The 27,645-nt window shown below is 43.6% G+C and overlaps 1 protein-coding gene across 1 annotated transcript; it reads right to left on the bottom strand.

Moving 5' to 3' along the window:
- Nucleotides 1-15,701: 15,701 nt before the first annotated feature.
- On the bottom strand, nt 15,702-26,750 carry LOC148474486 (gap junction beta-2 protein-like). Its single transcript, XM_088458596.1, has 2 exons — nt 26,626-26,750; nt 15,702-18,331 (listed from the first exon to the last, which is right to left on the bottom strand). The coding sequence occupies exon 2, from the start codon at nt 18,311-18,313 to the stop codon at nt 17,567-17,569; it is 747 nt and encodes a 248-aa protein (XP_088314722.1). The 5' UTR covers nt 18,314-18,331; nt 26,626-26,750; the 3' UTR covers nt 15,702-17,566.
- Between the last annotated feature and the right edge of the window lie 895 nt (nt 26,751-27,645).

Here is a 27,645-nt window from a genome sequence, read left to right as displayed (position 1 = left end):
GAGATATAATGTGCAAACCTACAGTGATAGTGTGAAAACCTACAGAGATATAATGTGCAAACCTACAGAGATATAATGTGCAAACCTAGAGATATAGGCCCTCATTCAGAGCCGTACGCTCTGAGCAGAGCGCACGCTCTGAATGAGGGCCGCCCTCCTAAAAATTGGAGTGTCCTCCTGGACGCTCGTATAGCTGTGGGTCACCACCCACAGCCTATACGAGCGTGCAGTTTGATGGCTGCGATGGTCTTGACTATCGCGACCATCGAAACTGCGAGCCGGAGCCTGCGGTTGAGGTTTTCAGCCGCAAGCTCCGGAGTGATTTTGGCTCTATCAGAGCCAAAATCACTCCCACTGACATCACTAGTGATGTCAGTGGGCCGGCTTCTGACGCCCCCGGCACGCCCACCAAAGGGGGCGTGCTGTCAATCAACATCGACAGCACGCCCCCTTTGATCAGACACAACGAGCGAAGGACTTTCCTTCGCTCGTCGCGTCTGGCGCATGCGCACGACGGAGCTCCCTCCGTTGTGCGCATGCTCAGTGCAGAACATCGACCCACTTGCGAGCGGACAGCCGCTCGCGAGTGGGCCTGAATCAGGGCCATAATGTGCAAACCTACAGAGATATAATGTGCAAACCTACAGAGCTAATGTGCAAACCTACAGAGCTAATGTGCAAACCTGCAAAGATATAATGTGCAAACCTACAGAGATATAATGTGCAAACCTACAGAGCTAATGTGCAAACCTGCAAAGATATAATGTGCAAACCTACAGAGATATAATGTGCAAACTAGGGGTGAGCGGGTTCGGATTTCTGAAATCCGAACCCCCCCGAGCCCCCCCGATCCGAGTCCGATCCGAATCAGGCTCGACTTTTCCCGCCTGACTCGGATCTGAAATCGAGGCAAAACGTCATCATCCCGCCTTCCGAGTCTCGCGGGTTTTGGATCCTATATAAGGTACCCGCGTCGGCGCCATTTTCTCACTCGGCTGTGGACAGTGAAGAGGGAGGGTGGGAGTTAGGGCTGTGTAGTGTAGTGTAGTGTAGTGTAGTGCTGCTGTTGTCCACTACTTCAAAGTCCATAGGGGCTGGCTGTGTTGTGCTGTGCTGCTGTTGTTAATAGGGGCTGTGTCCACTACTTCAAAGTCCATAGGGGCTGGCTGGACTGTGTTGTGCAGTCAGTTCTCCATAGGGGCTGTGTCCACTCCAAAGTCCTGTGCAGTGTCCCAGTCCTAAAGGAGTGCTGTAGTGTTGTCCAGGGGGTGCTCTGTCCATCAGGGGTGCTCCCCCCAAGTGCTAAAAAAATAATATATTTTCTGTGTTTGTGAATTGTGTGCGCAGTAGCCGCACGTGCATCAACAAAGTAGTGCCAAGCGTGCGCCTGTGTCATAAGTAAAGGGCCGGCTGGCTTGACCGTTAAGGGTGCTGTAACCCCCGAAAGTACACTCCAGTCCAAACCAAAAAAAAAATTATTTTCTGTGTTTGTGAATTGTGTGCGCAGTAGCCGCACGTGCATCAACAAAGTAGTGCCAAGCGTGCGCCTGTGTCATAAGTAAAGGGCCGGCTGGCTTGACCGTTAAGGGTGCTGTAACCCCCGAAAGTACACTCCAGTCCAAACCAAAAAAAAAATTATTTTCTGTGTTTGTGAATTGTGTGCGCAGTAGCCGCACGTGCATCAACAAAGTAGTGCCAAGCGTGCGCCTGTGTCATAAGTAAAGGGCCGGCTGGCTTGACCGTTAAGGGTGCTGTAACCCCCGAAAGTACACTCCAGTCCAAACCAAAAAAAAAATTATTTTCTGTGTTTGTGAATTGTGTGTGCAGTAGCCGCACGTGCATCAACAAAGTAGTGCCAAGCGTGCGCCTGTGTCATAAGTAAAGGGCCGGCTGGCTTGACCGTTAAGGGTGCTGTAACCCCCGAAAGTACACTCCAGTCCAAACCTAAAAAAAAATTATTTTCTGTGTTTGTGAATTGTGTGCGCAGTAGCCGCACGTGCATCAACAAAGTAGTGCCAAGCGTGCGCCTGTGTCATAAGTAAAGGGCCGGCTGGCTTGACCGTTAAAGGGTGCTGTAACCCCCGAAAGTACACTCCAGTCCAAACCAAAAAAAAATTATTTTCTGTGTTTGTGAATTGTGTGCGCAGTAGCCGCACGTGCATCAACAAAGTAGTGCCAAGCGTGCGCCTGTGTCATAAGTAAAGGGCCGGCTGGCTTGACCGTTAAGGGTGCTGTAACCCCCGAAAGTACACTCCAGTCCAAACCTAAAAAAAAATTATTTTCTGTGTTTGTGAATTGTGTGCGCAGTAGCCGCACGTGCATCAACAAAGTAGTGCCAAGCGTGCGCCTGTGTCATAAGTAAAGGGCCGGCTGGCTTGACCGTTAAGGGTGCTGTAACCCCCGAAAGTACACTCCAGTCCAAACCAAAAAAAAAATTATTTTCTGTGTTTGTGAATTGTGTGCGCAGTAGCTGCACGTGCATCAACAAAGGAGCAGCGCCAAGCGTGCGCCTGTGTCATAAGTAAAGGGCCGGCTGGCTCATTTCTTAAAGGGTGGTGTAACCCACAAAGTGCACTACTCTCCAGCAAAAATAAAATAATATTTTCTGTGTTTGTGTGCGCTTTAGCCGCACGTATATATATCAATATAACATAAATGGAGGACCAAACTTTCTCCGATAAAAATAAAATAGGGAAAGATCAAGAACCTCTTCCTCCTAGTGCTGTTGCTGCTGCTGGGAGTTGTTCATCATCCCAGAGAGGAAGTAGGAACATCACTACTTTTACTAAACAATTGACCCTCCAACAGTCCCTAGCGATGAGGATGAAGTACGACAGCAGTCATCCTGAAGCAAAACGTATAACTGAGGCCTTGACTGCTATGTTGGTGTTAGACGTGCGTCCGGTATCCGACATTAGTGCAGTGGGATTTAGACAATTGATGGAGGTAGTGTGTCCTCGGTTCCAAATCCCGTCTAGATTCCACCTGCATCCTCAAAGCAGCAGCGACAAGCGTGCGTCTGTCTGTTAAAGGGTGGTGACACCCTCAAAGTGTTCTACACAAACAATTAAAATATTGTTCTTTTTTTTTCGGTCTTTGTGAAATGTGTGGGCTGTAGCCTCACCTGCATCCTTAAAGCAGCAGCGACAAGCGTGCGTCTGTCTGTTAAAGGGTGGTGTAACTCTCAAAGTGTTCCAAAAAATAAAAAACTATTTTTTTTATGTGTTTGTGACTTGTGTGCGATGTAGCCACACTTGCATCCTCAAAGCAGCAGCGACAAGCGTGCGTCTGTCTGTTAAAGGGTGGTGACACCCTCAAAGTGTGCTACACAAACAATTAAAATATTGTTCTTTTTTTTTGGTCTTTGTGAAATGTGTGGGCTGTAGCCACACCTGCATCCTTAAAGCAGCAGCGACAAGCGTGCGTCTGTCTGTTAAAGGGTGGTGACACCCTCAAAGTGTGCTACACAAACAATTAAAATATTGTTCTTTTTTCTGTCTTTGTGAATTGTGTGGGCTGTAGCCGCACCTGCATCCTTAAAGCAGCAGCGACAAGCGTGCGTCTGTCTGTTAAAGGGTGGTGACACCCTCAAAGTGTGCTACAGAAACAATTAAAATATTGTTCTTTTTTTTTGGTCTTTGTGAAATGTGTGGGCTGTAGCCACACCTGCATCCTTAAAGCAGCAGCGACAAGCGTGCGTCTGTCTGTTAAAGGGTGGTGACACCCTCAAAGTGTGCTACACAAACAATGAAAATATTGTTCTTTTTTCTGTCTTTGTGAATTGTGTGGGCTGTAGCCGCACCTGCATCCTTAAAGCAGCAGCGACAAGCGTGCGTCTGTCTGTTAAAGGGTGGTGACACCCTCAAAGTGTGCTACAGAAACAATTAAAATATTGTTCTTTTTTTTTCTGTCTATGTGAATTGTGTGGGCTGTAGCCGCACCTGCATCCTTAAAGCAGCAGCGACAAGCGTGCGTCTGTCTGTTAAAGGGTGGTGACACCTCAAAGTGTTCTACACAAACAATTAAAATATTCTTCTTCTTTTTTCTGTCTTTGTGAATTGTGTGGGCTGTAGCCGCACTTGCATCCTCAAAGCAGCAGCGACAAGCGTGCGTCTGTCTGTTAAAGGGTGGTGTAACCCTCAAAGTGTGCTCCACAAACAATAAAAATATTCTTTTTTTTTTTCTGTCTTTGTGAATTGTGTGGGCTGTAGCCGCACTTGAATCCTCAAAGCAGCAGCGACAAGCGTGCATCTGTCTGTTAAAGGATTACATCGGTGACAGCATCCAAGTAGGCATGTCAGACAGTCCGTACCTGTACTGGCAGGAAAAAGAAGCAATTTGGAGGTCCCTGTACAAACTGGCTCTATTTTACCTGAGTTGCCCCCCCTCCAGTGTGTACTCCGAAAGAGTGTTTAGTGCAGCCGGGAACCTTGTCAGCGAAAGGCGTAGGAGGTTGCTTCCACAAAATGTGGAGAAGATGATGTTCATAAAATGAATTATCAACTCTTCCAGGGAGACCAGCCTCCAGAACGTACAGAGGGACCTGTGGTTCCAGCAGGGACGAATTAATACTCTGTGAGGATGAGGATGTACACACTGAAGAGGGTGAGGAATCGGTGGATGAGGAGGATGAGGATGACATCTTGCCTCCATAGAGCCAGTTTGTGCAGGGACACATTAATTGCCAGCTTGTTTTGTGGGGGCCCAAACGAACCAATCATTTCAGCCAGAGTTGTGTGGCAGACCCTGGCGCTGAAATGATTGATTTGTTAAAGTGTGCATGTCCTGTTTATACAACATAAGGGTGGGTGGGAGGGCCCAAGGACAATTCCATCTTGCACTTCTTTTTTTTCTTTGCATTATGTACAGTTTGGGGCCTAGTTTTTCTAACTGCCATCCTGTCTGCCACTGCAGTGTCACTCCTAGATGGGTCACGTGTTTGTGCCGCCCACTCGTGTCGCTTAGCATAGTCATCCAGCTACCTCGGTGCAACCTTTTGGACATGAAAACACTATTGTGAGGTGTGAGGTGTTCAGAATAGACTGGAAATGAGTGGAAATTAAGGTTATTGAGGTTAATAATAGCATAGGAGCAGAGAAACCAACAAATTCTGTGATTTTAGCTGTTTTTATGCTTTTTTTAAAAAAAATACAGATCCAAAACACAAAACCCAGAACCCAAAACACGGAAGGGTGGTTTTGGCAAAACCAATCCAGATCCAAAACACGAAGAAAGATCCAGATCCAAAACCAAAACACAAAACACGAAAAGTGGCCGGTGCACACCCCTAGTGCAAACCTACAGAGATATAATGTGCAAACCTACAGAGATATAATGTGCAAACCTACAGAGCTAATGTGCAAACCTACAGAGCTAATGTGCAAACCTGCAAAGATATAGGGCCTGATTCAGAGCCGTTCGCTATTTGTGGTCGTTCGTTCAAAAACAAGGGGTGGCTATTCAAATGATCCGTTCGCAAATTGCAGTCTGTTCCCACCTCTAAGTCTGAACGAGCGAGCAAAACATACGCTCGTTTTTTTGATAAAAACGCCCCCTGGCCGCACGCACCATACGTCATGTCCGCTATTTATTAGATTAATCGAGTACATCGTACAGCGTATGAACTGCTCGCTATTCTTGTGGTTGGTGTTTTCAACCACTATTTTGCGAGCAGTTCTGAGTTAAAAAAAACCAAGTGACGTGGTCAATGACGCTGCTGTATTAATTATGCACTCCCTTAAAACGCCCGTTTTGACCTTTAAGCACGCCTGCGTTCGGATCTCCACTCCCCGTTTTCAAGCACCTTCCCCTGTTACCACCCACATACGCCTCATTCTGTCACTCAAAATAGCAGGCCCTCGCTATATTGCGTACCAACGATTTTCGGCCGCACTGACTGGTTCGCGCATGCATACTAAAAACCGTACGCATGCGCAGATGTGCGAACATCGCTTGGAACGAGCGTACTGCCGCTAGCGAGTGGCTCTGAATGAGGGCCATAATGTGCAAACCTACAGAGATATAGGCCCTCATTCAGAGCCACTCGCTAGCGGCAGTACGCTCGTTCCGAGCGATGTTCGCACATCTGCGCATGCGTACGGATCGTTATACGCATGCGCGAACCAGTCAGTGAGGCCGAAATTCATGTGCTCGCAATATAGCGAATGCCTGCTATTTTGAGTGACAGAATGAGGCGTATGTGGGTGGTAACAGGGGAAGGTGCTTGAAAACGGGGAGTGGAGATCCGAACGCAGGCGTGCTTAAAGGTCAAAACGGGCGTTTTATGGGTGTGCATAATTAATACAGCAGCGCCATTGACCACGTCACTGGGTTATTTTATAGCCAGAACTGCTCGCAAAATAGCGGTTGAAAAATCCAACCACAAGAATAGCGAGCAGTTCATACGCTGGTCGATGTACTCGATTAATCTAATAAATAGCGGACATGACGTATGGTGCGAGCGACCAGGGGGCGTTTTTAACAAATAAACGAGCGTATGTTTTGCTCGCTCGTTCAGACTTAGAGGTGTGAACAGACTGCAATTTGCGAACGGATCATTTGAATAGCCACCCCTTGTTTTTGAACGAACGACCGCAAATAGCGAACGGCTCTGAATCAGGCCCATAATGTGTAAACCTACAGAGCTAATGTGCAAACCTGCAAAGATATAATGTGCAAACCTACAGAGATATAATGTGCAAACCTACAGAGATATAATGTGCAAACCTACAGAGATATAATGTGCAAACCTACAGAGCTAATGTGCAAACCTGCAAAGATATAATGTTCAAACCTACAGAGATATAATGTGCAAACCTACAGAGATATAATGTGCAAACCTACAGAGATATAGGCCCGTATTCAATTTGAGGCGAAAAGTCCGGATCCGCGATACTTTTTTCGCCGATGACGTCATTTTCGCCTGTTTTGCTTTTACCCCGTATTCAATTTGAAAGACTTTCCACCTAAGCGGAAAGTCAATGCAATGTACTAGGCAAAAAAGTTTTGCCTATGAATAGCAGGCGGAAAAAAGTGCAGAATTGGGGTTTTGGGGTGCAACATTGCAGGAATAACCCCCCTGCAGCCTTCAGACAGTCCCCCAAAGGTAAACTGTGTCAAAATAAAAAAAACACTTAAGTGCACCCCAAAAAATGACTTTGAAAAAGGGGGTGATAAAAAAATGTTTGGGTACAAAGTTAAAAACTAGCAAACTTGACTCTTGGGGGGTCCCCAGTATGCCCCAAGTGTTTTTTTGATTGCAGGTGCTTGCGGCAGGTGGATTTTTCACGATTTTTTCAACTTCACTTTAGCAACTTTTAAATATGCTGACCCCCATTTTCACGTACCCCAAATTTGCTGGGATACGTTATTTTCAGGAAAAAATACTCCTGAATACTATTCTGCACCACGTATACAAAAACGCTATTTAGCAGCTATTAAGGCCGTTTAAAAACACCAAATACCTTCAGCAAGCCAAATCGGGGGGTACCATAGCTAACCCCCATGTCAGAGCATCTTTTGGGGGTGTCAGGCTGCTTTCCCCAAATCTGACAGGACTTTCCGCCTGTTCAAGTTTCGACGGATCCCGTTTTCGCGTACGTTTAAATTTAATACGGGGTAAAGTGGGCAGCGCGCGCGATACTTTTCCGCCTGCAAAACAGGCGAAGTAGGCGAAAAGTCCAGGCCGCGAAAAAGTCCGGCTTGGCTCAAATTGAGAGAAATTATGTGCAAACCTACAGATATATAGTTTGCAAACCTACAGAAATATGTAAAGTCTTTGAATCTATGGGTTTCCCTGCACGTTAAAGGCAGAAGTCTGCAATTTAAAAATCCACCCTCTGGGGCTTAGCGCGCATGGTTCCTGCAGCTAATTGAATCGGGTAACGTGTTCAGTTAGCTGCGTGGTAAAACCAGTGCCTAATTGAATTTTCCCCTTAAAGTGTGCAATTCTACAGAATAAATATGTGCAATCCTTAAGAGACATCAACCGATAAATGGCCCGGTAACCATGCAGAAACACTAGTTTCCACATTTTTAAATTACCGGGTCATTCATCATTAGGGGTCTGATAGGGTATTCAGCAAACTCCGAAAACTGATAGCTTTCGGAGTTTTCTGCCAAGAATGAGCACCATCTTCAGACGGTGCTTGTTCTCGGATCCCCGCTCGTTCCTATGGGAAGGAGTTCCGGGGAGGCGAAGTGGGATCCGAGCGGATCCCTCTGCCGCCTCCTCACTCCCTCCCGGCGGCTTTGCGCATGTGTGTCCTGAGGTCACACATGCATAACCGGGACGACGGGGAGCAGGTAAGTAACGCAGCTACAGAAGTAGCTGCGATACGTTCCACCGGGGCAACTGCTTTTCAGAGCAGCTGTCCCCTCACCGAAGCAATGATGAATTGCTCCGGTGTTACTTATCTCCTGCTGCGAGTTGGATACTAAAGTATCCCTCGCAGCGAGTTCAATCCTTCATCATCGAAGGCCATACGGCCTTCGATGATGAATAGGTCCCATAGAGGACTATTTATCAATTCTTACTTGTGGGATATCCCCGTAAAACAGACGTTGTTGTGGGGTACCCATAAATAAGTATCCCTTGAATGTATTTAGCCAGGGGCTGTATAAGATAATGGAGATATCTGATGTAGTCTCCCGTTTTTGATCGCAAAAGCAACCCCTATAGGTTTCTATGAAGATTGCTTTTTTTTTTTTTTTCACATTCTTTATTTTGGATGGTCAATCATAACAAGAAAAACAGAAAAATAAACATCAAAACCGTGTCACTGACAGCAAAACAATAAACAATACCAATATCAAACAGCTTTACACAATCAAAAATAAAACTGAATCGGCTAAAACAAAGAACAAAATAGATATCAGTCTATTAATGGTGACAGCAGAAATAAATTGATAACCAAATTATCAATACAAATAAGTACTTATATATGAGACAACAGTCATAGGTCAGAAACCATTGGGGGGGAGGAAAGGGTTGGGGAGGGAAAGGGAAGGGGAAAATGACCACAAAAATAAATGGAATAAAGAATTTCAGCTTAAACTAAAGAAGAAAATGTGCCTACCCCCCATGGGTCTCCATACACGTCACCTCCCAGAGAAAGACGGGGGTAGATGTCTATGTTCAGCAGAGAGCCAGGGAGCGCATACTTGAGCAAACATATGTCCTCTATCATGGAGGTTATAAGTTATCTCTTCCATAGCAGCTATATGCCAAATCTGGTGTTTAAGCGCAGAAAGAGACGGTGGGAAGGTATTTTTCCAATTAAGAGCTATCAGAGATTTGGCCGCCGAAAGAACATGCATAAGTAATTTCTTTGAAAAAATATGAAGATTTGGTGGCGAGCAGCATAACAAAAATACCCAGGGATCCTTTGTTACCGGGGATTCCAAGAGAGAGTTCAAAAGGTCAGTAACCAAATCCCAGAAGGGGATAATATTTGGGCATGTCCACCAAATATGTAACATAGTGCCTCTATGGCCGCAACCTCACCAACAGTCAGGTGATGAGGAGGGAAACATCTGATGGAGTCGCACAGGGGTATAATACCAACGGTAGTATATTTTGTATGAGGTTTCCTTAATTTTAGTGGAGATGGAGCATTTAGCAATATTAAGTCGGACTTCCTCCCAGGTTTCCTCCTCTGGAGGGGGGCCTAAATCTGTCTCCCACACAACCTCATGAGATCTTGGGAAAGGAAAAGTTATGTCAAGAAAAATAGAGTAAAGTTGTGAAATCAGGCCTTTGGTTAGGGGACAATATTTACAAAGGCGTTCAAAGGGCGTAAGTTCTCTGAGTACGGATGCAGAAGGTAGAGAGCGCAGAAAATGACTAATTTGAAAAAATTCAAAGGGGCTTAATATTTGGGCTGGACATTGTATTTGGAGTTCTGGTAGGGACAACCATTGGCCCTGTGTGGAGAAATCTACAGGAAACTAAAGCCCGCTTTGGACCATAAGTATGCTTTTTTAACAGAGGACCCAGGGGAGAACATGGGATTGAACCAAATAGGAGTTAGGGGAGAAATGGAGGAGGTAAGATTCAATTTGAGTGAATGTTGGTCCCAGAGGGAGATATTAAATTTAAGGACAGGACGTTGTTTAATGGTGACAGGGCGCTGCAAGGGGGATAGGCCCCAAATGGAGGTAAGGTCAGGAAAGGTAATATAGGCAGCTTCTAGGTCTAGCCAGGAAGTGGATCCTGGGGGCGAAAAAGAGGTAACAATTTGCGAGAAATGGGAGGCTAGGTAATAGAGTTTAATATCTAGAAGGCCTCTGCCACCAGCATCAACCGGTCTCTTCAAAACATTTGGCCGATATTCGGGCGGGTCTGTGGTTCCAGATAAAATGGACCAGAGCTTTCTGAATATCTTGGAGAAGGATGGCCGGTACAGCAACAGGGAGTGTTTGGAACAAATAGAGCCATTTGGGTATGATGTTCATTTTAACCGATATGATCCTGCCCAGCCAGGAAATAATAAGACGGTTCCAAGAGTTTAGATCAGCTTGCATTTTGGAAAAAAGAGGTGGAAAGTTCTCATGATAGAGAAGATCATAGCGAGAGGTGAGATAAATCCCCAAGTATCTAATCCGTTTGGGTTGCAATTTGAACTTAAAGGCGGCCTGGAGAGTCTCAGTAATTGGAGGGGGCACGTGGAGCAACATGGCCTCTGATTTAGAGTAATTAATTTTATAATTAGAGATAGCACTATAGGATCGCAGAACGGAGAAAAGGTTGGGAAGGGAAATCTGTGGTTGGGTTAGGGAAAGCAAGATATCGTCCGCAAAGAGAGAAATCCTGGAGTGAGTGCTCCCCACCTGCACACCCCATACATCTGGGTGAGATCTGATCTGGGAGGCAAGTGGTTCTATCACGAGAGCAAATATAAGAGGGGATAGGGGGCAGCCCTGCTGGTTACCATTGGCAATGGAGAACAAATTAGAGGGGATACCATTAATAAGAACCTTGGCAGAAGGGGCTGAGTACAACGCTAATACTCCCGTGAGAAAGTCACCCATGAAGCCAAACGCCTCAAGGGCGGCCCTCATGAAACCCCAGGAGATCCTATCAAATGCTTTTTCAGCATCAAGAGAGAGCATGATAGTAGGGAATCTTCTGGAGTTCGTTATATGAATAAGGTCAATGGCCCGTCTAGTGTTGTCCCTAGCTTGACGGCCTGGGACAAACCCAACCTGGTCATAGTGGATCAGGGAGGGAAGGAGGGAATTCAGTCGGTTTGCCAGAATCTTAGCATATATCTTTAGATCTAAATTAAGGAGGGAAATGGGTCTATAGCTGACGCAATTAAGCGGGTCTTTGCCCTCCTTAGGGATCACAATGATTCTGGCTTCCAACATTTCAGCGGGGAAATGAGGACTGCTTTTTAGGCAAATTTACCCAGCTCCGGAATGTATCGGTGCCGGTAGCGATACCATCTGAAGATGGCATTAGTCCATTGCAGTTCATACAAAAGAGTACTTTCCCTTCCCGGTACTGCATGCTAGTGGTGAGCACCCGTCCCTGCAAGCGTATTTTAATACATTCAGGCATATCATAATTTCTTATTGCCTCAATTAGTGGCGTTAAGAATTTATAATTATCTGATCTTAGACCCGATAATTATTAAATATGCCCCATAGTATGCAAATCTACAGAAATTATGAGTACCAATAGAGAAAGAGCTTAAACCCACAGGGCAGGAGCGTATCTATAATGGGTGCACGGTGTGAGGAACACGGGCCCCTGGGTCCTGGGGGCCCTGCACCGCACACCCTGCACCCATAATAATACTTACCTCTCCGGAGTCCCACGTCGGTACGGGCGTCCGGCGCTGTAAAACAACTGTAAAATGGCCGCGGCGGCCATATTCCCGTCATTTGTGCATGCGCAGTACAGGGAAAATGGCTGCTGCGGCCATTTTCCCGGTTACCTGTGTATACACTATAGAGTCTGGGCACACTCTAGTGCCCAGAGTCTATAACTCCGGCGCTGGCCGCGCACAGCTCAGTGCGCTGCCGGCTGCCGAGCGGAGAGGAAGGAAAAGAGCTGCCCTTTGTGGTGGGGGGGCTTACAGGTTTATGACCCTAGAGTCCTTCTGCGCATGTACGGCCGTCGTCCAGGACATGCACGAGCCGCGGGGAACATCGGGAAGGATCCTATTGGATCCCTCTTGGGGAATGATCCTGTGAGTAGCCCATAGGCTTTCATTAGGCAACGCCGTCTATAGAGTTTGGCTTTCCGGTGCTTGGTGCATATGGGGAATGCGGTCAAACGTCTAAAAACAGCAGTTCCCGGAGTTTTTAGTGCATTTTGGGCTTGATGCATCCCGCCCATAGACAGCAGAATAAAAATTGCTATACTTCTGAAAACAATTTTCTGGTGCCAGAGTTAGAAGGACAATTATATGATTCATAAATTAGCTGGGTGTGATCAAAGTTGTGGGTTGTTGTAACATCCTCTGTCATTAAAATTTCCTATTAAAATGATTGTGTGACGGTAGTATGGAATTAAATTGCAAGCTCCTGTGCACTAGTCACGTGACTGATGCCAGGGAGTAAGTACACTCTGATTGATGTTAACATGCTGCAGGCTTTACAGCGATATATCATTGTAGGAAGAATGCATTAAACACAATTTTGGTGCGATCCTAAACTACAGGCATTTTTTGACAGTAACATCCAAAACAATTTAATCCAAATTATTTCAATGGGATTCAAATGTAGACAACTTAGAACTGTAAATCTGCAAGTTCACATATTGCACCTTATCTATAGCACTTGATTTATTTTAATTGTTTTACAACAATTTTTTAAAACAGTTTAAGTAAACATGAGATTGCTTAGACTTTTTTTTGTTTGTTTTTTACATAGTTTTGGTAGTATAAACTAGTAGTTGTGTAACAACGGGTATTTGTCTTTAACTCTATTTTGAATGGTTATATCACAGTTTTACTACTAAAAACCATCAGGACACTGATACTGAAGTTTCTCCACATATCTATAAAGACTTGTTAAACCATCATATGAAGGTGTAAAACAGCAATGAAGTTTATAAACTGCAAAGTGCTAACATTTGTGTGTTATTGAGCAGGAAATACATAAATAATCGGACAGGCTCCCTTTCAGCAGTAGCCCATGAAACATATGAATGCAGTTGCATAAACAACAGATGTAGGTAGCAAATCCCCCTGCTTTACATGTCTGTGTGCCCCCTGGGACATGCTTATCTCAGCAAGTCTGGAAGTGCTGAACCAGGGGAAATACTGCCAGGTCAACGGATGCTTACAGTGGACTGGGGCAGATCAGACAGAGCTGCACAATTACTCATTTGTACTGTTAATTCTTGCTGGTTTCAAATCATCCATGCTGTATAAAGTGAGATATTCCTCCCAGGTCTATAGGTAACTGCGAGCTGGTGTCCCCAGGGATAGAGGTTGTCAATGTACAGTAATACAACAGAGGAGCCATAATACAGGGACTGAGGGAACAGCAATTGTTCATATAATCAGATGGGGTCATTCACAAGATTAGTACTGCATAAACAGCCGTATACATCCTGCACATTCTGTTGTTATCCAACAGTGATCACGGACCACCCGTCCTTATTGTTTTTCTATTAGTACACACTATACGATATATATACTCTATATAGTATATGTAAACACTGTATATTGCAATAAAAAAAAAACCTGGAGAGTGCCGTCTAATATTTCCAATTAGGAATATTGCATCGTCTGTATGTGTGTGTGATATATATACACATGTATACATATATATATATAAATATATATATATATATATATACATATATAATAGGTAAATGCAAAACGCATGATGAATACTATACAATTATTTACAGTACTAGTAAATATTATGTATGTGAAAATTAATGCACATATATTTATTTTATTTATATATGTACAAATGTATTTATATATGTACAAATACAACACACTACATATATTTGTAAAAGTATATATTTAGACACGATTATTACTTTACTATTAATATATTTTTTATTTGTTATATTTGTATGTATATATATATATATTACTATGTACTATATATTATGTTTGTGTGTGTATATATGTATGTCTATAAAACATTACTATACAATGTTGCTACCTTGTGTTTATAAAACTATTACTATACAACATTAGTACATATTGCGTGTTTGTGACAGTATGTTTTGGGATTATTTCCGTTGTCATTTAGTTAATACTGGTTGTCCTATACTAGTGGCTGCTTGGAGCTGCCAGCAGTGTATCCTGCTGCTGCCATTATTCATGGAGTTAGAGCCCATCATGTGAGGGTAGAACTGGCTGGAAGTTTAGAGCTAAACTGTGCACAATAGCAGGACGCATCTGCAGCCACAAACTCTGCACCAAGTTATACACACTTTAGACGGTACAAATAGGCACCACCTGCATCCAAATCACTGGTACCAAGAGCAAGGGAGTAGCACAGACTCCCCCCAGACATCACAGCATCAAGTTCTACAGCACCTGCTGCAAAGCTGCACAGTGCACAGGTGTGAGGGGTACAATGTGGGTGTGCTCAGGTACCCTCCACCAACCAGCCCCCCCCCCCCAACTGGCCCAGCACCAAGCACACAACATATGCTGCCTTACCAGACAGTCCTGCTCGCAGCCAGCCAGCTCTGCTCATAGGTCTTCTCCTTTGGGCATTTGGTAACAGCCAAGGTGGGGGCACAAACACAAAAAAAAAAAAAAAACCAAATTCAGGAAAAATGGTTCTGTAGGTGGGAGAAGTGTCTTAATGTTCACGCTTGGATTCCATAGAGTCCAGGGGTCTCCTCTTCATCCATCTCTGCTGTCACATTCTGGGAGCATGCATGGCTGAACCCATGAAGTTAGGGCAGGCTGGGCTGGGCACGCCCCTCCATGCCACTTGCAAACCTCACCCCAGCCCTGCATGTCACATATTGGGGCAGGGAGGAGACACAGGCTATACTGTAAAGGTCAGGCTCTTACTCAACTAACCACCCTATATATTTCCATTAATGATCATTCTGTTTCTCACCTTATTGTGCATATCTCAGCCAAGTATACAATTTAATGTATGGAATTAACCCTTGCAGGGTCCTTTGATTTTATATGCTGGTGCTACAGTGTAAATAAAAATGAATAATAATAATAATTCAATATTGGTGAAATAAATAACTTTCTAGGAAAAAGTATGCTGGAACTCTAACTGGTTACATGTACATTGTATGTTACACACACATAACACATGCTTCTAGTCTTTCATCACAGTACAGGTTATACACAGGTTATGGGTAATGCCAAGGAAGGGATAATGTGGGCATTACCCAGGCACCAATGGCTAATCACTCTAATTAGAGATCCTGATGCGATTTTGTGGATGTTTTTTTATCCCACAGATGACAATATAGGTTTGAGGCTGACACTGACCCCAGCCTCAATAGTGAAAATGCACCAAGAATGTCTCCGTTGACATCACATGACATTATGCGTTGCCATCTGGCTAATCCTGGATGCTTTGGGAATAATGATGTGTGTATATTTTTTTATCATTTCTATGCACATAATTACAGTAGTATGTAACTGACTGTGAACAAAAAAAAGTGTTCAAAGACTCATTTGACATATGTAGAATTCTAAAAAAAAAAATTTAAATCTTGACCAGAATAACTGAGGCAGAGAAAATAGTAAAAATCATTTATTCAAACTAAAACATACAATAAAAAAAGTTTTACATCCTGACATTTGTACATGCAGCACGCCCTCTAGTGACCTATTGCTGGAAATACAGCTCATCCCATTGACGTCTGTTCACGACCCCTATATCCCAACAGGAGAGATATCGGTATCCTGTATTGGAGTGTCCTCCACTTGCAGTTCTTTTGCAGATCTCGTAGTGGAAGAAAAATCTCAGCTGTATCATTAAATAAAAGCATGTACACCCGACTAGGTGCACATATGCTCGCTTGGCATATTAGCTGTGGCATTAGAGTTTCAAGTTCAAACTTGTATAATAAAGTATTTAACACCTGTACTGCCAGGGTCCTCCAAGGCAGCAGTATATTCTGAAGGCAGCATTAAAGTTTATATCCCCTGCTACTTGTCAGAAAGGCAGTTCTGGGTAGGATTAGTAATCCTAGTGATCCTGGCAATGTCATGTTAGTGCAAGTATTTTACATTGATGAAAAAAATTAATACTAGTGACTGTTTTGTATAAAATATAATATTCAAGAGGGGGAACAGTTATCCTCACTAATAGACACTGCATATTTCCCAGCTCCCACCTCATTGCACACATCTGATTGCTTTTCCCTTGACGGGAAAATTGGCAGTGTTATCGTGGTAATCCATTCCCTAAGAAAATACATTGGTTGATGGACTCAAAATTCACATATAGTAACAAATCTCTCTATCTGTAACATAAATAACCAACACAAATCCACCAAAAAAGACCTGTAAAACATATCAGAACATGCTACTGATTTCCAGTCCTGCACATCCTGCGGCATGTTATACAGGATCCGAAAGACTTCCATTATAGGGCCATATTCAACATGGGAGCAAAAGGTCCGTGCTGGACTTTTCGCTCCACATCGCAGGTTTTCCGGGGATAAAGTATCGGACGTGTGCCTGCTTTATCCCCGTATTCAAATAGAAATTAACAAAAACGGGAGCCGCCGGAAAGGTAACTATCGCCACAAAACGTGAATTTTTGGGAAATATTCCAGGGACCCCCCTAAAGATGTCTAGACATGGGGGATCACTATGGGTACCCCCAATTTTACCTGCTGAAGGAAGTCGGGGTTTCTAATAGCCATGACAGGTGCATATTTGCGGCTATGAAGAAGGGGTGAAGAATAGTACTTACATTTTTTGTTTGTAAAGATAACTATTCCTATCAAATTTGGGGTACATGAAAATGGGGGTAAGCCTTTTTTTTAAGTCCCTAAAATTATGTTAAAAAAAATCAGCAAAAATGCACCTGTCGCAATGGAGAAAACACCTGCCGCATACTTGGGAACCCCTCTGAATTTCATTTGGCTATTTTAGAAGTGTGTTCCCTATTTTTTATATTTTTTTTTACCCCTAAAATGAAAGTTACATTTTTGGGGTGTCCCAATTTTTTTTTTTTACTTTCTTTGATTTTTAAATGACATTCCCGTGGGTGCAAGCTATTTTTTTAAAGCCTGCACCCCAAAACCCCAATTCTGCACTTTTTTTCGCCATGTAAAACATGGTGAAAACTTATCCCAATTTTTTATTCAAAGACTTTTCGCACTGGCGAAAAGTCTTTGAAATTGAATACGGGGATAATTCAAACATGCAAAAATGATTGCTGCCTAATTGAATATGGCCCATAGTCATTTCATTTTTAATTTTTTTTTTTTACATTTTACTGTTATATTTCAAAACTATTATATGCAAGTCCACCGTGTGTGGCAATTCTTTCTTGTCCTTAGATATAGGAAAGATTATATTTCAGATTGGCAAATGGCAGGAAGGGTTTAGAAAAGAATCTGAATATTGATGCATTGACTTGGGTTCTAAGATCACTGTTCCTTATTTTCATTCATTATGTTCTGCTTCTCCTCCTTGTTGGTGCTGTGGTTGTAATGCTCCGATGGTTTCCTCTGGGACCTTCTCAAAGATGCCTTAATGATGAGATAACACAATTCCGCCACGTTGAGCACCATACAAATGCCGGACACGGCAATCATGAAGAAGGTAAATACAGTCTTTTCTGTGGGCCTAGAAATAAAACAATCAACCACATTTGGGCAAGGATAGTCGCTGCATTTAACGAGGCGTTGCATATGGAAGCCGGTGTAGAGGAAGTAGAAGAGATACATGAACGCAGCCTCAAAGATGATTCTAAACATGATGCTGGTGGTATAGGTCCACCACAGCGTGCCCACTATCTTAACTTTCCGCTGTCTTATGTCCTCTAGGTCCTTGGCATCGTATGCTCCCTTTCTGCGCAGTTTGTTCTTCTGTTCGTGTTTCACATAGGCCACGTGCATAGCAACCAGCAGTGCTGGAGTGGATACAAAAATGAGTTGAAGGCACCAGAGCCTGATGTGGGACACTGGGAAGTGGTGGTCATAGCAGACATTCTTGCACCCAGGCTGCAAAGTGTTGCAGGTGAAATCAGCCTGTTCGTCCCCCCAGACACTCTCTGCAGCCACCACCAGGATCATAATGCGAAATATAAAGAGGACGGACAGCCAGATCTTGCCAATGCTGGTGGAATGTTTGGTGACTCCTCCGATGACTTCATAAAGGGTTCCCCAATCCATATTGTTTAATGAGCGTTTCTGGAAGATAGAATGGAAACATATTATTTCAAGGAAATTTGTCATAGGGCAAGTAAAGTTTTGTTACTTTATGGGTCAAAAACAATTGTACCAAAACCTGACAAATTAATATAGGGGTGGACACAATTATGGAGCCACTCTGCCACTCTGCCAAATCTAGGAGCCAGCAGGAAATATCTTAGTGAACATCCACTGACATCATTAGACAGGAAGTAATCAGAGAGCCACCAATATCACTGCTGGGGCCTAATTTATTTACCTGGCTCCTGGGATTTGTTCATTGTTGTGTCAATAGAAAATTAGGCTTTAAATTCATATTAGCTACACAGGTTGATTAAATGAAAAATCATTGCCAAGGTATATACTGCTATAGGCACTGTGATACACTGTACAGCAGAGGTTCCCAAACTCGTTCTTCAAGGCACCCACCCTGTTTTACGGATATCCATGCTTGAGCACAGTTGACTTAATTAGTACCTCAGTCAATTCGATTTAAATATCTGTCCTCAGCCATAGATATCCTTAAAACCTGGACTGTTAGTTTGCCTTTAGGACCACTGCTATACAGAATTACACCAGAACAAATGGTGACATCTAAATGCTAGCCAAAACCCAAAGGTCATCCTCCTGCTTCTCATTAACTAAGAGAAGTGTACTTTGCATCCTTATTCATCCCTATTATCAGTATATATGGAATCTGTATTTTTGTTTCGTTTCGATGCAGGAATTTTATATATTGGCACGTGCAGCATGTACATTAACTGGATCAGTTTTCTTTTACTAAGCTGATACCATTATATTCTTGTCCTTGTTTCCACACAGACTATTTACATATGTAGACTAAATAAGACAAGCGTCACCGTTACTAATATTCATTAACTAGTTATACAGTACTCCAGTAGTCACTTCTTTTCCGATAATCAACGGAATATGGTCATTGATCTTGTTTAAAACAAAAATGTATTCCAACATGAAATTAAATCATTATTATGAAAACATGTTTTTTTTCAAAGAATCAGAAACTCTTTGGATTAATAATTTAACCAAGCTACATGCAAGTCCATAGGTCAAGTGAAAGTGTTAGCGCATTGACCACTAGATGGCGATACAGGGTTATTACTCACCATTTAGTACACTAGAATGTAAGGTTTTGTTTTAATTTGGGAGAAATTTAAAGTTAAAATATGACTAAAGGTGCGTATCCACTAGCAGATCGTGGAACAACAGTACGATTACAACATTGTAATAGTACCGTCGTTCCTCTTCCCCTGCAGTGCCTACACTGAACAGTATGTCGTTCAGTGCAGGCACCCACCCTCATCCCTGAACATGGTCAATCTGTCGTTATCGGCAGACTAACCAGCATGGCGATGATTAATGTCTAAAACAACCAGCGGGAGCGCGCATCGCTGGTCGTTTTCGACATTTTCATGCCCGATTAATGAGCGATCATTATCGTTCAATCGCTCATTTTAATCGGCAAGTGGATACGCAGCATTAGGAAGATAACAGACAGCAGCCAATCAGATTCTAGCTATTATCTTCTATAAGGTGCTAGATAAATGTTAAGTAGAATGTGATAGGTTGCTATGGGCAACATCTCCACATCTAAAAATCTGCACTTTAGTAAATATACCCCATTCACTTTCTCCTTTTGCTTTGCATCCCCTATTAAACTGACACAATGAAAGTGTGAAGTCTGAGGCCCCTGTTACCGTTTGTTGACAGTAGATTGCCACTGAATCACAGCATAAACATAATGCCCCAAATAAGAACAATAAGTATATAATTAGAATAATAAACAAATAATGTACTCTGTTGTATGCTAGAAAATGTAATCTGTTTTAATATAAATATACTCTCTTGTATACACCAATCTGTACTATGTATTATACCTCAAATGTACTCTGTGATTATTCATATTAATTAACAATACACAATGTGTTTGTGATGTACAACATAACACAATCAGTTGTATTCTACAAAACAGAATTTGTAGTATACAAAAAATGGAACACAAAAAATCACCTGTACACAACTTTCCTAAAACTGTTCCTATGTAATTCGGATGAGTAAATGTGACAAAACATGACTCTTAATAACAACTGGACTATACCAGTTGTTGTTTAAGTATGGGAGAACCAGCTTTTCTCCTTATGTACGCACATATATAATTATTAAATATACATGATTAATGACATCAGGACGGTACAGCCCGAACAACAGATCACTGTGCGTTCTGTCCATATGAATATTATAATACAACAATTACATTTATTATGAGTGAGGTGGCAAGAAGTAATGGGGTATACAACTTTATCTGAGAATATACTATGGTTTTAAGATAGTATTGTTTCAACAGGACAGACTTCAAAGCCTTATCATTACATTGCCACTAATACTAATAAACAAAGTGTAACATTCCCAGAGATGCTATGTGTATAGCTCCTACAATGGACAATTTTGGTGTAACATTGTGTATAATGAAGTAGATTGGTCTGAGGGTCTCATTCAGACCCGCTCGCGAGCGCTGTACGTGCGCAAGCGTGTCGATGGTGCCCAAGTGCGCATGACGGAGGGAGCTCCGTCGTGCGCATGCGCGAGACCCGGCGAGCGACGGGGAAGCCGTCGCTCCAGGTCTCGCACCAAAGTAGGCGTGCTGTCGATGGTGAGTGACAGCACGCCCCCTTTGGTGGGCGTGCCGGGGGCATGGCTGCCCAGACGGAGGCGTTCCCATGGGAACGCCTACCGTCTGGGTCCGGCCCCACTGACATCACTAGTGATGTCAGTGGGAGTGATTTTGGCTCTGATAGAGCCAAAATCACTCCAGGGCTTGCGGCCACGAGACCCTACCAAGGGTCTCGTAGCAAGCCCGATGGTCGCGATCATCATCATGGACGCTCGCATAAGCTGTGGGTGGTAACCTACAGCTATGCGAGCGTCCAAGAGGCCGCACTAATAAAAAAAAAAAAACGCCCTGATTCAGAGCGTCCGGCACACATTGCTTAATTAAACCAGCGGTTCTCAACCCCAATCCTCAAGTACCATGAAAAGGTCATGTCTTGTAGATTTCTTTAATTATGCACAGGTAAGTTGAGCTAGGTACACCCTGATATCGACTGATTGGCCTGATAATTGTATAGGTACGTATGCAGGAGCGTTAGTCTTAAAACGCTCCTGCAAACAGGAGGTGGCACCTTATGAGCAGTTTAATATTTAAGATGCCGGACCTCCCGATCCAATGATGAACGTACACACTGAGCTAGAAATAGTTCAGTGTGTATGAGATACATACTGATCGGATAATCGCAGATCAGAGTGTCTATTTGATCTGCTGAGTGATCGGCATAGTGTGTACCAGGCTCATCTATGTTGCTGCGTCAGTAATTATACCACCTGCTTCCAAAGACAGAAATCCTCAAAACATGACCTGTTGGGAAGAGGTTGAGAACCAGTGAAGTAGACTGTACCGGTGTCCTAACCCAGTTGTCCTAAGGCAAGCCCAGGAAGTACAACAACCTCTCGTGGGGCAGGAGGGGAGGACTGTATGTGGGACAGGGAGAATACATCACTTTCCCCTGGAAGGAAACACATGCATCTAGCGCAAGGCACCAGATAAAATGCAGCAAGCTGCTGCTTTACTCTGCAAGTATTCAGGTCAACTGGGACATCCTAGATTTTGGCCCGAGATGAACTTATTGTGGCTGTCTGGCTATAAGAGGCCACTGCCGGAAAGACTACCCCCAAATGCCACAATAAAGTTTAAAATTATTCATTGACAAGAACCCAGGATAACCATAGAGCTGTTGAATTAAATTTCAATGACTAGTCAGGAATTACAAAGCAGCATGTAGGATACAGACCTGAGCTGTCCTCCCCAGAGATGTGATTACACAGAACTAAATCTGTCTGTCCTGGGATAGGTTACTCCATGTGACCTGAATAGGCAGGTTCTCTACATTATAATCCAGGTGTGTCAATATACACCCTAATGAGAACTGAGTTTTGTAATGAGCACTTCAGCTGTGTTGAAACACGTATTGGGATCAGCACACTTCCACTAGTATCACACATGTGAACTGTCATTGTTGCTCCATATTTTACGGCCGCTCATTTTCTGCTGACCTAATGGAATTGTCCACCCAGCCGATGTATTATACTTAATAAAAGACCACTGACTGCCCAATCCATTGATTATCGACAGATCGGGACCATAACTGTATAGTGTATGGCTCAGACCGATCAGCAATGATCGGACAGTTGGGCATGAAGACTCTTTCAACAGGCCCGACTGATCCGATCATTGGTCAGCTGCACCTGGCAGTGTATGCACCAACAGTGACAGCCGCACCGTCAGCTCCCAAGCTGCTACCGGCTTCGTTGCCGCTCCATCGGCTTCCCAGCCGCACTATCAGATCCCAAGCTGTTACCGGCTTCGTAGCCGCATCTCACCACTGGCTCTAAACTGCATCTCATCTCCAGCTCTCCACCCACATTACCGGCTCAAAGCCGCATCTCACCACCGGCTCTCCAGCCACACTACCGGCTCTCAAAGCCGCATCTCACCACTGCCTCTCCAGCCATACCACCGGCTCAAGGCAGCTTCTCACCACCGGCTCACAAGCCACACTAACGGCTCTCAAAGCCGCATCGTACCAACGGCTTTTCAGCCACATCACCGCATTAAAGCCGCATCTCACCACCACCTCTGCAGCCACATTACTGGCTCTTAGCCGTATCTCACCACCGGCTCTCTAAGCCGCATCACTGGCCTCCGAGCCACTGCATCACTTCTTCTAATTGTACTACCACCTTTAGCCGCATCATCGGCGGTCAAAGCCGCACCATCGGCTCTCATAGCCGCACCATCAGCTTCTTAGCCAAACTACTGATTTCTCTCCCAGTTTCCAGCATCTTCCATTATTCTCTGGGTTCCGAAGGTTACCAGTGTGAACCTCTACTACTTCGAGTAGTAAGTCCAGGAGGCCACTCAAGTACCGGTGAACATCTTCCAGTTCTAAGGAAACCTATCCCTCCCACCCTAGTGACTAACCCTCACCTCCCTGCCCCGCAGCATAAACCTAACCCTCCCACCCTAGTGCCTATCCCTCACCTCCCTGCCCCGCAGCATAAACCTAACCCTCCCACCCTAGTGCCTAAACCTCCCCTCCACCCCGCAGCATAAACCTAACCCTCCCACCCTAGTGCCTAACCCCATTACTTACTGTCAGGATGCTGATGGTCGGGATGCCAGCGCTGGGATTCTGACTTATGTCGGGATTGAAGTGTCGGCATCCCTTAAGAACATTCACACCTGCATGTGCTGCATAAAAAATTGTGGGGCATATTATCAGCCCTGGTCAATTCTATTGACTGCAGCATCCACGCGCGTCAAGCCCTAGATGGTGCACTTAACATGGATTTTTCATCACAGCTCCTGAGGTTGCGAGGAAAAGTCTGCATTAAGTGCGGGGGAAAGCTATAGGTTCGAGCACTTAACGCGGAATCTATGGGTTAACACGCTTTACCTGCGGGTTTACCACACGGGGAAAATACAGAATAACTGAATACGTTGAAACACTGAGGGTAACTGCAACTGCTCCTAGCAAAGACACAGTATGAAATAATCCTGTTTGCCTGGTTACATGGGAAGTATTTTGTCTATGCAAACCATATTTGCTGTTTGTAAGCATGTTAATGGAAACTTTAGGAAGCCTTTAACCTTTAGAGAGGCTAACATGACTGGCAGGAAGGACGGCAAATTGAAAACATCTCATATTTTGCCATGATTCGGGAACTGCTTATGATTTTTGAATGTTACAAAATGCCTTTATCCTATTAGATGGACCTGTATTTAGGTTAAGTGACCCTCGGAGATTCTCAGCTCTGAGTGTTTATCTGTAATGTTTACATGTAAACGTCTATGTAATAGTAAATCATTATTAGCATTATTTGAATATATTGGATCAACGTAATTGTTTTTGGTCTAAAAAAAACTGTCCACACCCAGGTTAATTCCATTATATATAGATGCAATAAATAGTTACGGTTTGTACATTCCACAGGCTTAGGCCAGTGGTGTCACTGGAGTGGGTGCAGACCGTACAGTGTCAGCTCTCCAAGAGAGTGACATGAAAAATTGTGGCTCCTCCTCACTGACCTGGAGCCGGGCACTGCACTGTGATGTTAATGTGCAGCACCCGACTATCGGTGACTAAGGAGGAGCCAGCAGTGCGAGGAGAGTCTCTGGGGGCAGTCTGGCATCTCCTGGAGTGCTGGGACAGCCCCCAGACACGAAGCCATGCCCACTTTTCAGGGGAGTATTTGGCGTACTGGGTATCACCATCCCCAGTGACGCTAGAGGCTTAGGCAACTTGTGTCTCTCTAGTTTATGTGAGAATATAAATTACAGTGGGTGCCCAAGTTTTTAGTATGCATGAATGAAGGACCAGCGACGTTAGTCAGTGACTATTATGGGGGAGATTTATCAAAGCTTGGAGAGAGAAAACGTAGAGAGAATCAGATTATCACTGTCACTTTATAGGCTGTGTTTGAAAAATGACAGTTAGGAGCTGATTGGTTTGTACTTTATCTTTCTCCACTTTATCAATCTCCAGGCACACATAAATCTCGATTTATGCAAGTGATAGCTCATCCACAACTGAAGATTCTCCCTCTATGTACCATATATTCACAACATAATTCAAACAATTATAACTACAAACACAAACATCCAATGTATAATGGCAGTCAGTGTCATATGGATAATATACAGCCAATGTATATAATAGCAGTCAGCCTACAGCCAATGTATATAATAGCAGTGAGTGTCATATTGATAATATACAGCCAATGTAAATAACAGCAGTCAGCATACAGCCAATGTATATAATAGCAGTGTCATATGGATACTATACAGCCAATGTATATAATAGCAGTGTCATATGGATACTATACAGCCAATGTATATAATAGCAGTGTGATATGGAGGATACTATACAGCCAATGTATGTAGTGTAATAGCAATTAGGGTGATATGGATACTATACAGCCAATGTATATAATAGCAGTGTCATATGGATACTATACAGCCAATGTATATAATAGCAGTGTGATATGGAGGATACTATACAGCCAATGTATGTAGTGTAATAGCAATTAGGGTGATATGGATACTATACAGCCAATGTATATAACAGCAGTGTCATATGGATAATATACATCCAATGTATATAATAGCAGTGTGATATGGAGGATACTATACAGCCAATGTATATAACAGCAATGTATATAGTGTAATAGCAGTTAGGGTGATATGGATACTATACAGCCAATGTATATAACAGCAGTGTCATATGGATAATATACAGCCAATGTATATAATAGCAGTCAGCATACAGCCAATGTATATAATAGCAGTGAGTGTCATATGGATAATATACAGCCAATGTAAATAATAGCAGTCAGCCTACAGCCAATGTATATAATAGCAGTGTCATATGGATACTATACAGCCAATGTATATAATAGCAGTGTCATATGGATACTATACAGCCAATGTATATAATAGCAGTGTCATATGGATACTATACAGCCAATGTATATAATAGCAGTGTGATATGGAGGATACTATACAGCCAATGTATATAGTGTAATAGTAGTTAGGGTGATATGGATACTATACAGCCAATGTATATAGTGTAATAGTAGTTAGGGTGATATGGATACTATACAGCCAATGTATATAACAGCAGTGTCATATGGATACTATACAGCCAATGTATATAATAGCAGTGTGATATGGAGGATACTATACAGCCAATGTATATAACACAGCAATGTATATAGTGTAGTAGTAGCAGTGTGTGATATGGATACTATACAGCCAATGTATATAACAGCAATGTATACAGTGTGGTAGCAGTCAGGGTCAGTACCTGGTTAGCATCCATGTCGCGCTGTATGAAATGGTAACTGACCAGTTATGAGAAGTTGTCTTCGTCTGACTGCATTCTCACATGTGCTTAATATTTATAAACACAATTTCATAAAGATAATTGTGTTCTGGCTGCTTCCTTTGTGCTGAACGTGTGTACAATATTTTTTGCCCGTGTAACTCTTGTATAGAGACATAATCGGCGTGATTCAGCGCATTATTATGTACAGTATGGCAGATTACTCACCCATAGCTGGCTGGCAGCAATGTACACATTACATGGAGGAGTACAGAGCGGACTGTGCCAGGTGACACACAGGTAGGTAGTGATGCTGGGATGGGAAAGGCTGGAACTTACCTATGTACTCGGGAGACTGCAGAGGGCGGACAGTGTATACAGAGAGAGTCCCGCACCACAGCCGAGGTCCAGCAGCGATCCTGCCCCAAGAGCTAAGACTGGAGGTGGCACCTCCTTACTCACGGTCTTCCAATCCTCCCTGGAACTTTTCTCCACACTCATCAGCCTTGTACTATTTATTACTACCCCTGTGGCCCAGCCCACTGCATTTGCATATCCGAAGATATGAGCCCTGTACCTAACCTGCCCAGTACCTGCTGCTCATTCTGGAAGGGGAATCTCTCTATTTTGCAGAGCTAGGCATTAGGCAATCTAGGTGGAACTTTTGCAGAGCTAGGCAGCAGTGGAACTTTGTTTAAATCACTTCCTTTTTTTGCCAGATCCTCCCTGACAGAGACATGCTGAGACTTGTAGTCCCACAGCAGTATTCTAAACTTACACTATCCTTTGGGAATTAGGAATGTGCAGTAGTGAATGAATGCAGAGTGTAAGCTCCTGTGTCACAGAGCACAAGTGGTGGGCACTGCCTGTAGGTGACCTGCCTGATAGGGTGATTTGTGGTGGGCACTGCCTGTAGGTGACCTGCCTGATAGGGTGATTTGTATTGGGCACTGCCTGTAGGTGGCATGCCTGATAGGGTGATTTGTGGTGGGCACTGCCTGTTGGATGACTTGCCTGATAAGGTGATTTGTGGTGGGCACTGCCTGAAGGTGACTTGCCTTATTACGGTGATTTGTGGTGGGCACTGCTTGTAAGTGACCTGCCTGATAGGGTGATTTGTACCAGTTTTGCCAATGCTGCAGAATATTACAGGGTATGCATAAACTGCCTAGTACCTGCTGCTCATTCTGGAAGGGGAATCTCTCTATTTTGCAGAGCTAGGCATTAGGCAATCTAGGTGTAACTTTTGCAGAGCTAGGCAGCAGTGGAACTTTGTTTAAATTAGGGGTGTGCACCGGCCACTTTTTGTGTTTTGGTTTTGAATCTGGATCTTTCTTCGTGTTTTGGATCTGGATTAGT

The sequence above is a fragment of the Taudactylus pleione genome, unplaced genomic scaffold (genome assembly GCF_031769625.1).
Source record: "Taudactylus pleione unplaced genomic scaffold, aTauple2 ptg000842l, whole genome shotgun sequence".
NCBI lineage: Eukaryota > Metazoa > Chordata > Amphibia > Anura > Myobatrachidae > Taudactylus > Taudactylus pleione.
The sequence above is the reverse complement of the archived record's forward strand: the minus strand, read 5'-3'. Positions and strand labels throughout refer to the sequence as shown.